Consider the following 12866-nt stretch of genomic DNA (forward strand, 5'->3'; position numbering starts at 1 on the left):
ATCAGTATTTATCATAAATAAAACGGCAGACACAGAGATCAAATCTGAAAAATATTGTTTCTAAATTGAAGGAATTAAACATTTATAGCACATTTTGGGGGTTTGTTAACACTCCCGATATTTGCCAAATATCAGACTGAATTTCAAATAAATATGTATTAAAAATAATGAACAAAATACATTCAGATTTCTGGTAAATAATACAACAACAAAACATAGAAATAATCGGCTTTAGCTTTAAGTTTAATGCAAGCAGTTCATATCTTCTACATTTACAAAATCTAGAGATCTAAAAGGAGGGATCATCTCTTGAGTAAAGGGAGTGGAGCGTTAACTACAGTGTACCTTCCAATTGAAACAGAACCTCAGCATGTCACTTCACCTGTCTACCTGTTTGTCACCATAATCCCCCGGTAATCCTCTTGATATGCTCATAACATAACAGTCATAGCATGGGATTTAGCTGGAAATAGCTTCAGGCTACAGCCACACAAACAAACTGAGTGGCTTCTCTGAGAGGTTTAATATCTGTTTGTTGTGGCAAGTTTATGACTAGCTAAAATAAAACCACTTACATATTATCAGCAGAGCATTTCACACATTATTGTTTGGTAAATTTCCCGCTGAAAGACACTAAGTATAATGTAGCTAGTTGTGTTATCTAGCTAATGCTAAAGATCGCTCTAGCTCCTTTAGCACCTAGCAATAGCTTCAAGCTACAGCAACAGAAACAAACGTATTAGTGCTTCTCTGAGAGGTTACATTTGTGGTTTTTGTGGCAAGCTTGTGATTAGTTCCAATAAAAACACTTGCATATTATCAGCAGAACAGTTTACAAGACAGTTTAAGTACAGTGTGTGATGTTAGCTGGTAAATGTGTCTAGCTAATGCTAAGGGCTGATCTAGCCTCATTAGCACCTAGCGTGGATGCTGAAATAAAAAACACCTAGCCTTCCAAATATTGGCTTGTGAGTATTTCACATGTTAGTATATATGTGGTCAATTTCCTGCTGAAAGACACTTCAGTTTGTGCAATTGTGGCTAGTTTGTTTAACTAATGGTTGAGCCAGCCTTATTAGCAACTAGCTTGGATGCTAAATAGCCAACATGCTGGCCTTCAAAAACTTTAGTTAGCTTCTTTTTATTTGATTGTTTTGGGTTCTTGCATATCCTTAAGGTTCTGACTCAGATATAGCATGCATTATATTCTTTATCATCTGGTACCAGCTCTTCATCAAAGTGTTGTGATGTTTACACTGGCTTTAAGATCAAACCCAATATTCCTTTTTTAGCTTCATGTTTTCATCAAATGGAAATATTGATATCTTCTGCCTCATTTTATAAACACCCTCCCCCCCAATTCAGACTGACATGTCTGGTATCTTTGAGACTTTGGGATCATCACTATAAATTAAAATAGTTGTTTTCATAAGTTTCTTGAAAAAAAAAAGGAATCCAGGGTAAAAAAGCAGATAAAAACGAAATAATTTAAAATAGAAAGCCCCAAAGATCAAAACCAACATCAGCAGAATAAAAGGGAGTAGACCTTAAATCATAAAGGAGTGTTTGCACAATGTTTGGCTGCACAACATGAATTTTGCAACATTAATTTACCTCCAATCCCATACCTCACTTCCTGCCTGCTGCTCAGACAAAAAAGACTTGACTGCAATATCTGTGAAACTGAAGTTTGCTCTCCTCCCCTTCCAACCTTCTTACACCTTTGCTCTCCCATGCTTAGTACTTCTAGAAGCTTCCTCTTCCTCTTCCTCCTCCTCGTAGTTTAACCTGTGCTGCTCCTGCTCCTCCTCCCTCCTGCAGGCTGGTGTCCCTCCGTAGTCTCCCCCCTCGGCGGCGGAGGCCCTGCTGCCCTGGACGGCGGGCGCCCCCTGCTCCCCCAAGCTGCTTCCCAGGGAAATGTCACTTTATTGTCAATGCTGCTTAACCAACCAGACCCGACCACCATCACCACCACCACTACCACCACTACTACCACCACCAAGGAGAACAACACTCATACCGACCAAGACCTCCACCTCTACCACAACCACTACCAAACTGCTGCCTTGTTTGCTGCTGCTCAGAATGGACACACAGGTGAGTCCCATTTGATTTTAGCAAAAGTGGTTTGATTTTTATTTGGAATTTAAACTTAAAACCGAATGTTGACACAGAAAAATCCTAGGGGAAATCACCTAGAAACATTCAAAACAACTTTATAAAGCAGTTCTGATGGAAGAGATAAAACAAACAAACAAGATGAACAAACGTGCGACTCAACGTTTGAAAATGTACCGTTAACTTAGCCCACAAAGTCACATTTTTAGGTTTTATAAGTTTGCACGACTGTATCAGAAAAGACGACTCGGCAAATACATCAACAAGTCTTTTGAATTCAATCTCAATGGTTGGGATTTAATACCTTAAAATGGCCCTGAATGCAGATCATTTTTGCAGTTTTGTACTAGTGCACCCTCACTTGCACACTTTCTCTTGCATACGTAATGTTTGCTTGGATAAGATGTAAATCATTCAGTGTGCTCTAGTTTTTGTTTTGTGGCTGCTAATGAGTTTGTGCATCTTAAAGCAGAGGTGAACCCGGTGTGAATCTGAGGTTTCGGTCAGCGGTCGGCCGGATGATTGATTTTTAAAGAGAAGTCTTCAAGAGACGCCGAGAGGCTCGTGTTGATTCATATTGATTGATGGAGAGAGGGTGATACACTTAAATACATACAAAGGCTCCACACAGCATTGATTGTTCTATGAGACTGATATGAATGAGATGTATACTGCACTCGTAACAGGGTCACAAGACAGTGCAGTTATTATAAAATCAATAAAATATATTTAAATTCGATACGATTCATTTAACGCTATACTTTGGGATTGTAAAAACCAACCGAATAATAATAATAATAATTGGCAGATTAATAAGTTGTGAAAACAGTAATTTGTTGCAGCCATAGTTATATTATAAATAGATATGTAACATACTTAAGTAGAATAATCTTGTTTCATGGTAAAGGTCATTTATTTCAAGGTAACCAAATATATCAGTAAGTAATTTCCTGCACGATTTGTCAAAATTACCTATACTGCAAATAGTTTTCCATCTCCATTTCTGTATTGATAACATTACCTTACAAAGCAGGTCGATTTGAAAGATTGCAAGATGATTCAAGATGTTTGATAAAACACTAGATAAAGAATAGTTGCTACTGCAAAAAAACAAACACCCATGGAGATAGTGTATATTTAAAGATGCACAGTACATACAATCATATAGCCCAAAACCCTGTACTCTAAACCCGTGCAGGGATGACATTTTTGTAGGCTGACTCGTAAGTTAGCATCACAATCGCTCCGTCGACAAAAAGCAATTGAAATATGATACTCACATGTTTGTTCAGCAGGAAAATCTCCACATATTAACACCCCTTTATGATTTACGTAGCGTAAAAACAACATCCAGGAGTAAACAGCTAACCTAAGGCTATAAAGGAACTACAGCACGGTCACATGACTTCACGTCACCACTGCTGCGCTGAGACGGCTAATGTTTGGCGTGATGACATTTAGTCGTCCCATTTAGAGACTAGTTAGCATCCGCTGGTTTTAAGACACTGAGAAGCTGCAGACATTCTCCTATGGGGTATTTACTGATGTATTTTATGTCGTAGAACAAAGCTGGAATATCTCTACAGTTTATGTTAACCCCAGACCTTATTTTAGACATCTAACCAAAAAAGAATGTGACTTTGAGACAAGGTTACCTGTACAGTAGGTGCTAAAATGCTAACTCATTCCTATAGCATTGCCAATCAGGAATGTTTACCTTTTGCAATGGTAAAGTGAGAGGAGAAAGACCTGCTGCTGATAAACCCTCTCCATGTAATCATGTCTGCAGTGTTAAGAGCTGCTGCTGATCTCATTATGGTGGCTGCCATTCAATGAGATGGCCCGTCATGTCAGGGCTGTACCCTCGTTCATACAGACAGGGGCAGCGACAGAATAATAAATGCATGAAGAACCCATCTACACACACACACACACACACACACACACACACACACACACACACACACACACACACACACACACACACACACACACACACACACACACACACACACACACACACACACACACAGTGCAGGTCTATCAGGATCTGCTTCAACGCTGAGATGTTTAGTAACATCGTCATTCGAGAAGCGTTGATCCATAAACACAGTTAATGCAGCTGAAGGACAGCTGTGCCCAGGAATTATAGGTGGACACACACACACACACACACACTTTAGTCTTTCCCTCCATCAACATTTCATCTTCTTTTTTCTTTCCCACAGTTGTCCGTCTCATCTGATAGGATTAGCACTCACCAAAGACTTGAACAAAGCTCTTCCTGAAACAAGTCTTTTTGCACATCGGCTCTATGCAACCTGCATCTGCGTTTGTTCTTCCAAACCAAGATACATTTCTGTTAAACTACTTCCAGAGAGTTGATTTCTGGAAGGGAAACTGGTCAAATCTTGACAGTAATGCAGAAAGTGCAATAACATGCAGTAGGAAGCTAAGAAAAAGAGGCTGATATTTTTACACAAAGAAGTACTCTGTTTTTATTCTGCTCTGTTTTTCCTGGTTGATTCACAGTACCAGATGTGCTGATATGCATATGTGACACTATTTCTTTATATGATGTCAAAGGCACCACAAACACCTGAAATCTTGGCCTACTTCTGCTTGGTTGAATTAGCTTTTAATGTTCATTGTTTTTCTTCATCAAAGCCAGTCTTTCTGCAATACTTGAACAATTTCCAGGGAATTTCTGTCCATACCCTAAGATGAATGGATACTGTACTGCTGTACTAGAAAGCTAAATTTAGTTGACTTGTCATTTTGAGAAAGATAAAAAGCCCAACCTCTGTGACTACAACTCCTGGTAGGTGTAGTAGCAGTCAGATACCATGACAGGTATTGTGAATGTATCTTTGAAATATCTCTGGAGTTGTTTTTATTTCAGGATATTTTACAGGAAAAGACAGGACTGTACCATGCTTCATCTTTCAGGGAAAAACAGTAGATTAAATCTCATTGTCAGAATGAGGCTAGTGAAACAGACTCTATCTTAGTAATGTGGCAGGACTGCGCTGTCTGTGTAAAACAAGTCGTATTTCCAAAAATATACCCTAAAAAACGGCAGCCTATTCTTCAAGTCATTCATAAAAAGCCATCCTTCATAATTAATTAATGTTACCCTGATTTTGCAGTTTTGCAAACAGTACTCGAGCAGAAAGCCTTTGAACCACCTTTTTAAAATACATTTTTGCTTTAATTTATGATCCTATGATCCTTATGTACAAAATGTTTTGATGAAATTAACTTTTATTACAACTTGTGGTGCCAAAACACAAATGTGGCGCTTTCAAAAATGTCAGAATCTAGGGTGAAAAAACACAGTCGACCTACCAATCAGCTTTTTATTGGCCTTCTTTAGTATATACAGTCTACAAAATCAACCGTGTGGTGGTTTTCTCTGAGGTATTTAAGTCGTTTTTATATTTTTATGGGCTAATAACTCTCTGCTCCATAGCTTCACTGTGATAACTGGACTTAAACCATACCATAATTTACATTCTATAATATTCCTCACCTTTCACACTTATTGTACATATAATATCCTGCTTTATATTTAGTTGTTGTTTATATTTTCTGTACATTTTCTGTCCCAAATAGTTTTTCTTTCTTTTAAATGCTATTTTATTTTATTGTAATTACATTGCCTTGTTTTTATGCTCCTGCAACGGAAGAAAATCCCAAATTGGGATCAATAAAGTAATTCTATCCATCTATTTTCGTATTTAGTTGATTCCGCCTGTTGACGGCTCCCTTCCTGGTGTACAGCGGCAGGCAACACTTGATTATGTTATATCTGTCTCCGTCAGAGTGTGTGAAGCTGCTGCTGTCTGCTGGATCGCCTGCTGACGTCTCGGATGAAAATGGATTCACGTCTTTACACTTTGCCGCCGCCCACGGACACAGCAGGTGAGCTCCTCCTGGTGTCTCTCTGTCCTGACACACACACACACACACACACACACACACACACACACACACACACACACACACACACACACACACACACACACACACACACACACACACACACACACACACACACACACACACATACCAACACGACAGTTTGATTTAACTTGGAAAACATTTAGCTGTCTTCCTCACTCCTGAGGCTTTGAGGCTTATCTTAACTCATAACCACTCTAAGGCTTTCACAAACCCTCCCTTAATTTAAGCATTATCACTTAAAGGTAAATGAACTGCATTTATTAACCGCCGTTTTCAACACAGAAGTGCTCAGATATGTGTTCCATGCTAAATGTTTTGTAGAATTTACTTCATTATTTAGTATATCAAATGTTAATATTGTCCAAACTCATGATCTTAGGTTCATTAAACTCAAAGATTTTCAATTCACGATAATATTAAATCAATTAATATTATCATCAGTCCATAATTGGCACATTTTCTTAGGCTGGATGATTGGTAGAGCTTTCATTCTAAATTAAAAATGACATATACTGCTCACAGTACACACACATCCAGCTCTGATCACACGTATTGATCCTGATGTGATGGCCGGAAGACGCCTAAAGCAGGAGAGACTGTCAGCTGAAGTGAGGTGTGTGTGTGTGTGTGTGTGTGTGTGTGGTGTGTGTGTGTGTGTGTGTGTGTGTGTGTGTGTGTGTGTGTGTGTGTGTGTGTGTGTGTGTGTGTGTGTGTGTGTGTGTGTGTGTGTGTGTGTGTGTGTGTGTGTGTGTGTGTGTGTGTGTGTGTGTGTGTGTGTGTGTGTGTGTGTGTGTGTGTCAAAAACACGATGCAGAGCACCAGCTGGGGAATGTGCAGGGTTGTAATATCTGATCACGGTGTTATTTATAGAGTGGGGATATCCAACAGCCATGCTTTCACACACACACACACACACACACACACACACACACACACACACACACACACACACACACACACACACACACACAGAGTTTATTTGATGGGCTTAACAGTTTTTTCATGGCTCACTTTTCCTCCACTGGTCGTCTCTCTCCTCCTCCGGTCGAACGGCTGATGGAGTTTCTTCCCTTGTCTCTGGACAGGTGGTGCTCCGGCTCACAGCGCGTGCGTGCGTTTGTGTGTGTGCGTGTGTGTGTGTGTGATCACTACATATATTCTGTCATACTTAGTGGATGTTTTGGAGCCTGAACTTTTTATAGGCTTTTCTTTCTTACGCCAAAAAGGCACATATTTTCATGCATGTTTCTAACCTGTCCCCCCCCCCCCTCCCCCTGCAGCTGTGTGGAGGTGCTGCTGTCTGCAGGAGCTGCTGTGGATGTGGCGGCGCCGGGGGGGCAGACCTCCCTCTTCCTGGCGTGTGAGGCGGGGAGTGTGGAGTGTGTCCGGGTCCTGCTGAGTGCCGGGGCCGATCGCTCACTCTGCACCACGGTGAGTCTCAAATTAATTGAAAAAGAGGATCGAGAGTGCAGCTTTGCAATTAAAATATTATTCATATTGTGCCATTTGATGAGTCACTGCCCCCCCGACACATCAACACATTTTCCCCAATTTTTTGTTGATAATTTCAGCAGATTAAGTCAAATTTTATAAACTATACTCTAAGCAAATATAAGTAAAAAGAATCCACTAAATACAACTCCTTTGTTTTATCACTCGATATCTTCTCTCCTCTGATTGGAGCAAACTAATAAATGTATGGCTCTCCATGGTAACCACTGGGCCTCGTTAGTTGCCGTGAAAGCGTGCGAGGAGAGCCTATATTTAGAGTGTACCTGCTTTTGTTCCACATTTAGCTCGGCCTCCCTGCTGAACCAGAGTCTCTGCAGCATATCTGACCTCTCCAGCACGCTTATTTATAGAGGCAGGGACTGTTGGCGGGCGACGGTCAAACGTTAAGATTTAACATGGAGGAAGAGGAGGAGGAGGGCTGAATTACACAGAGATTTCTGGCTTTTTATTTTTTTATCCTTTGGTTAATAGCTGTTCATTTTTAACATTAAAAACTGAAATAATTCATCTTAAAATATCATCAAATTAAAATGCTCTCCTCTTCCTGTGTGCAGGACGGCTGCACGGCTCTCCACGCCGCCGTACGATCCGGACACGTGGAAACGCTGCGCCTCCTGCTCTGCCACCCGACTCAGGGTGACCCCGCTGTGACCTCCGCCCCCCCCACCTCCCTCGCTTTACCTGAAGCCCTGCTGAACCGGGACAACAGCGACGGCTGGACTGCCGCTCACATGGCTGCTGCCCTCGGCCTCAAGGTGTGGAGCAGTGTATGATACTGACTATTTTTCTACCGGGAGAAACTGCAATGCTTTTCAGCCTCTCTGAACTAATGGTTTTTGCTTTATTTACTGAGTGATCATCTCGCTGCACCTACCAAAAAGCAGGCAGAAAATCAGGATCTATTAATTACATTCACCACACGGATGGAAACGTAACTTTATAAATAAACTCGAACAGAAATGTCTATTCAGGTGTGTATATGCTGTTAATCCTTCTCTTCATGGATGGATAGAAACCCCACTGCAAAGATGGGAAAAAAGTTAGTTTTTCGACCAATTATGCAATGTAATAACAAGACATAAGCAAGGAAATAGCTAAGTTGGTAATTCTACCGGGCGTTAGCATTTAAATGCAAATACAGTGCTTACAGTCTGTTGTAAATCTGCACCGAAGTTTTACAATCACTTCAATTTTCGAGGCAATTACCAGTCTGAAAAGAATTGAAAAGGAACAGAGTAATATCAAACACATCAGAGATCATGGTGGTTACTTTAGGATTGAACGGACTTCCTGTTGACATGCAAAGGGATAAAAAGAAATCAAGGAGAGTGGAAACAAATGAAGTCAACGCACTGCATTCACACCTGCTTTTCTGCAGCTATAATATAACTTTGAAAGGTTTCCACTTCTCTGTGTGTTCACACTCTGACTCCACCTGCACTGATGTCCGGCCGTCAGTCTCCTCAGCAGCAGGGTAATGGGACCGCTGACCCCACGCCTCGAACATCCCACTCACTCAAACAAATGCAGGAGACACCTGACTAGACCACAGCCAGGGTCTGACTGGAATATAAATGAGACACCCCACCCCTCCGTTAATCCATGCTTTCACAGACAAGACACCAGACACCCTGTACTGCACATGTTTACTCAAAAAAAACATTGTGTGTGTGTGTGTGTGTGTGTGTGTGTGTGTGTGTGTGTGTGTGTGTGTGTGTGTGTGTGTGTGTGTGTGTGTGTGTGTGTGTGTGTGTGTGTGTGTGTGTGTGTGTGTGTGTGTGTGTGTGTGTGTGTGTGTGTGTGTGTGTGTGTGTGTGTGTGTGTGTGTGTGTGTGTTTAGGAGTGTCTGGAGGTGCTGTGCAGCCACAGTGAGCAGGACATCGAGAGGAGGGATAAATGTAATCGCACTATTCACGACGTGGCTACTGATGACTGCAAAGACCTGCTGGAAAACCTCCGTGAGTTTCCATCCTTCAGTCATGCATTGTGTCAACGTCAGACTTGTTGCACAGTTTCAGAAACAAACGTTATTAAAAACCTCATCAACAGCTTGGGAAACATTAGTTAAAGCTTGAGTAAAGACCTTCCTCTCTCCTGCAGACTCGTACCGGGTGCTGGTGCTCCTCCAGTGCTCGGCTGGAGGAGGTCAGGGCTCCATGTGTCCGGTGGAGAGTCTGGAGGAGGAGGCACTGCAGGGCGTGTGCAGCCCTCTGGTGCTGGGCCGGGTCACGGTGGACCGGGCGACGCTCTGGAGTCAGCTGAGCTCCAGCCTCAGCGCCGCCTTCACCTCCTTCCTCTGCTCCGTCTGCGGGGAGTCAGAGGAGGAGCAGCGCCCGCCGCTCGGCCTCCGCTCCAGCAGCATCGCCTCCTTCATTATCGGTGGGTTTTTAAATCCTGGCGTTCTTTATTTATGTCCTTCTTTGACTCCTTTCTTATCTCCATCCTTCACGTTTTATATTTAAGTCTTTATGACAGATGTTAGCCGTCATGTGAGGATTCAATTGTTGATTTATATGTTGATTGTGGAGGAAATCCTACATTTAATCACCTTCTGATAAGAAATAAACACATTTAGAAGTTTAAACCACAGTTTTGTTATTTAATGAGAAGTCTAAGCATTCAACAGAATCAGGAAGGACAGATAATATTTATCTTAATAAATTTGAATATATATTAAACTAGATATCATTTATAAATATCTTATTGTATTTGTATCCTGTAGTTTATAGGTGTTAATTTAAGTTGTTAAAAATTGAATAATACCCTAAATAAAAATATAATTATACAAAAATATATATAAAATTAAATATAAAAATATCAAAGTACAAACATTTTGAAATAAAGCGGAAAAATATAATAAATTATAAATATATTATTATAAAACAAGAAATGAAAAAAGAGTACAAAACATTTTGAAATATTCAAGTATAAAAAAACTAATTCTTCGTCTTCTTCTTCTTCCTCTTCTTCTTCTTCTTCTTCTTCTTCTTCTTCTTCTTCTTCTTCTTCTTCTTCTTCTTCCTCTTCCTCTTCTTCTTCGTGATGAATAATTCATGTGTTGGAACATGTGCAGAGTGTGTGTCTGTGTTTTCTAGAGATCAGATGTCATCAGTGTGTGACAGCTTCCCTCAAAAACAAGAGGCGGGTTCAGAGATAGTTATGTGTGTGTGTGTGTGTGTGTGTGTGTGTGTTTTTTGGGGATGATGATGAAAGGCAGCAGACAGATGCATAATGGATGAGAAGGGGGAGGGAGGAGGGGGGGTGGGTCGCCAATTTAAGAGAAAACGTCTCTCTTCCGTGTCGACGGGGATCAAACTGCAGACAGTGTTTGGTGTCTGGCTCTGTGTCTCACTCCCCTCAACATGTCTACACACATCTCTCATCTCCTTGTGTGTGTGTATCTGTATGTGTGTGTATCTGTGGGTGCGTGTGCTGCTGTTTGTTGGCAGCCTTTTGACAAAACGACAACTCGTGACGATTCAACCATGCAAGACCTCGGAGTCTGAATTTGTCGCTCAGAGGAGAACTCATTATTTCAGGATTACACTTCCTCTTTATGATAATAACATATCTTGTTTACATGATCGTCCCGACCAAGAAACCAGCAGCACAAAGAAGAGAGGCTTTAAAGGAGGACTCTTTAAAGTAGAAACTACATACTGATATACACCTGAACATCAGCAGGAGAGGACTCTTTAAAGTAGAGACACTACATACTGATATACACCTGAACATCAGCAGGAGAGGACTCTTTAAAGTAGAGACTCTACATACTGATATACACCTGAACATCAGCAGGAGAGGACTCTTTAAAGTAGAGACGCTACATACTGATATACACCTGAACATCAGCAGGAGAGGACTCTTTAAAGTAGAGACGCTACACACTGATATACACCTGAACATCAGCAGGAGAGGACTCTTTAAAGTAGAGACTCTACATACTGATATACACCTGAACATCAGCAGGAGAGGACTCTTTAAAGTAGAGACACTACATACTGATATACACCTGAACATCAGCAGGAGAGGACTCTTTAAAGTAGAGACTCTACATACTGATATACACCTGAACATCAGCAGGAGAGGACTCTTTAAAGTAGAGACACTACATACTGATATACACCTGAACATCAGCAGGAGAGGACTCTTTAAAGTAGAGACTCTACATACTGATATACACTTGAACATCAGCAGGAGAGGACTCTTTAAAGTAGAGACGCTACATACTGATATACACCTGAACATCAGCAGGAGAGGACTCTTTAAAGTAGAGACGCTACACACTGATATACACCTGAACATCAGCAGGAGAGGACTCTTTAAAGTAGAGACACTACATACTGATATACACCTGAACATCAGCAGGAGAGGACTCTTTAAAGTAGAGACACTACATACTGATATACACCTGAACATCTGCAGGAGAGGACTCTTTAAAGTAGAGACACTACATACTGATATGAAGCTAAAGCTGTGCAGAATATGGCCCCTTCAAGTTGATGCAAGCCATAAAGTTCATTTTTCATAAAGTTAGAGGTTCAATTAGTGAGAAAACCTCCAACTTTTCCCTCCACAGTTTCTCCGGGGATGAAGCCGAAGTGCAGCCATGGTTTAGAACAAATTGGGATTTCTAAGCTTTACTGTATGTCAGCAGAGGGAATTAAAACTCCTGCAAGTTCTCTGAGTTTACTTTAGAGCTGTCTCCTCTCATAGCTTGTTAGTCACTGAACCTTCCTTTTCTTTCAGGTTTAAATTCTGCTTTTGGGGGTTTTCCCTTTCCTGTAGTGTGTTATATAGGTTTGTGTGCATGTAAATGGCCTGCAAAGGCCAAACTCCCTGTGTCTGATTGTACAACAGGTTTGTTTGATTGTTGGTCTCTTCTGTTCTGTTTCTCCTGCAGGAGACACTGAGTGGTTGCCAGATCAGGAGCTGCCTCTCTCCCCCTGGGATCTGGTCAGGAAGCCCCTCAGTCAGAGCGTCACCATCCGCCTCAAAGGTACCAACCTGGCAACCCAAACTCAATTCAGCCAGAACCAGAATCACAGCGAGAGGAGAAAATGTTCTTTGGAGCATGAGAGGAGCCTTGGAGTCATTTGTAGCGTGGGCAGCGATGTACTGAGTCACACCACATGAAGGAACATTAACCAGAACCGTTTCTAAGAATAGTAACTAATGAATAATTAATAACAGATTGTGTTGCATTGATTGCATCATACCTGATACTGACATTTAACACGTGAACAAGTGAGGACAAGTACAATACAGCT

The 12866-nt window shown here is 41.2% G+C and overlaps 1 protein-coding gene across 1 annotated transcript in view; it reads left to right on the forward strand.

The window, feature by feature from the left end:
* Positions 1-12866, forward strand: part of cttnbp2 (cortactin binding protein 2) — an 80867-nt gene that overhangs the window by 55287 nt on the left and 12714 nt on the right. Inside the window, 7 exon segments of the mRNA XM_063877110.1 lie at positions 1822-2097; positions 5943-6042; positions 7365-7515; positions 8151-8351; positions 9437-9554; positions 9697-9975; positions 12500-12595. Of these exon segments, the coding sequence (XP_063733180.1) occupies positions 1822-2097; positions 5943-6042; positions 7365-7515; positions 8151-8351; positions 9437-9554; positions 9697-9975; positions 12500-12595 (1221 nt within the window).

The sequence above is a fragment of the Eleginops maclovinus genome, chromosome 2, assembly GCF_036324505.1.
Source record: "Eleginops maclovinus isolate JMC-PN-2008 ecotype Puerto Natales chromosome 2, JC_Emac_rtc_rv5, whole genome shotgun sequence".
Taxonomy (NCBI): domain Eukaryota; kingdom Metazoa; phylum Chordata; class Actinopteri; order Perciformes; family Eleginopidae; genus Eleginops; species Eleginops maclovinus.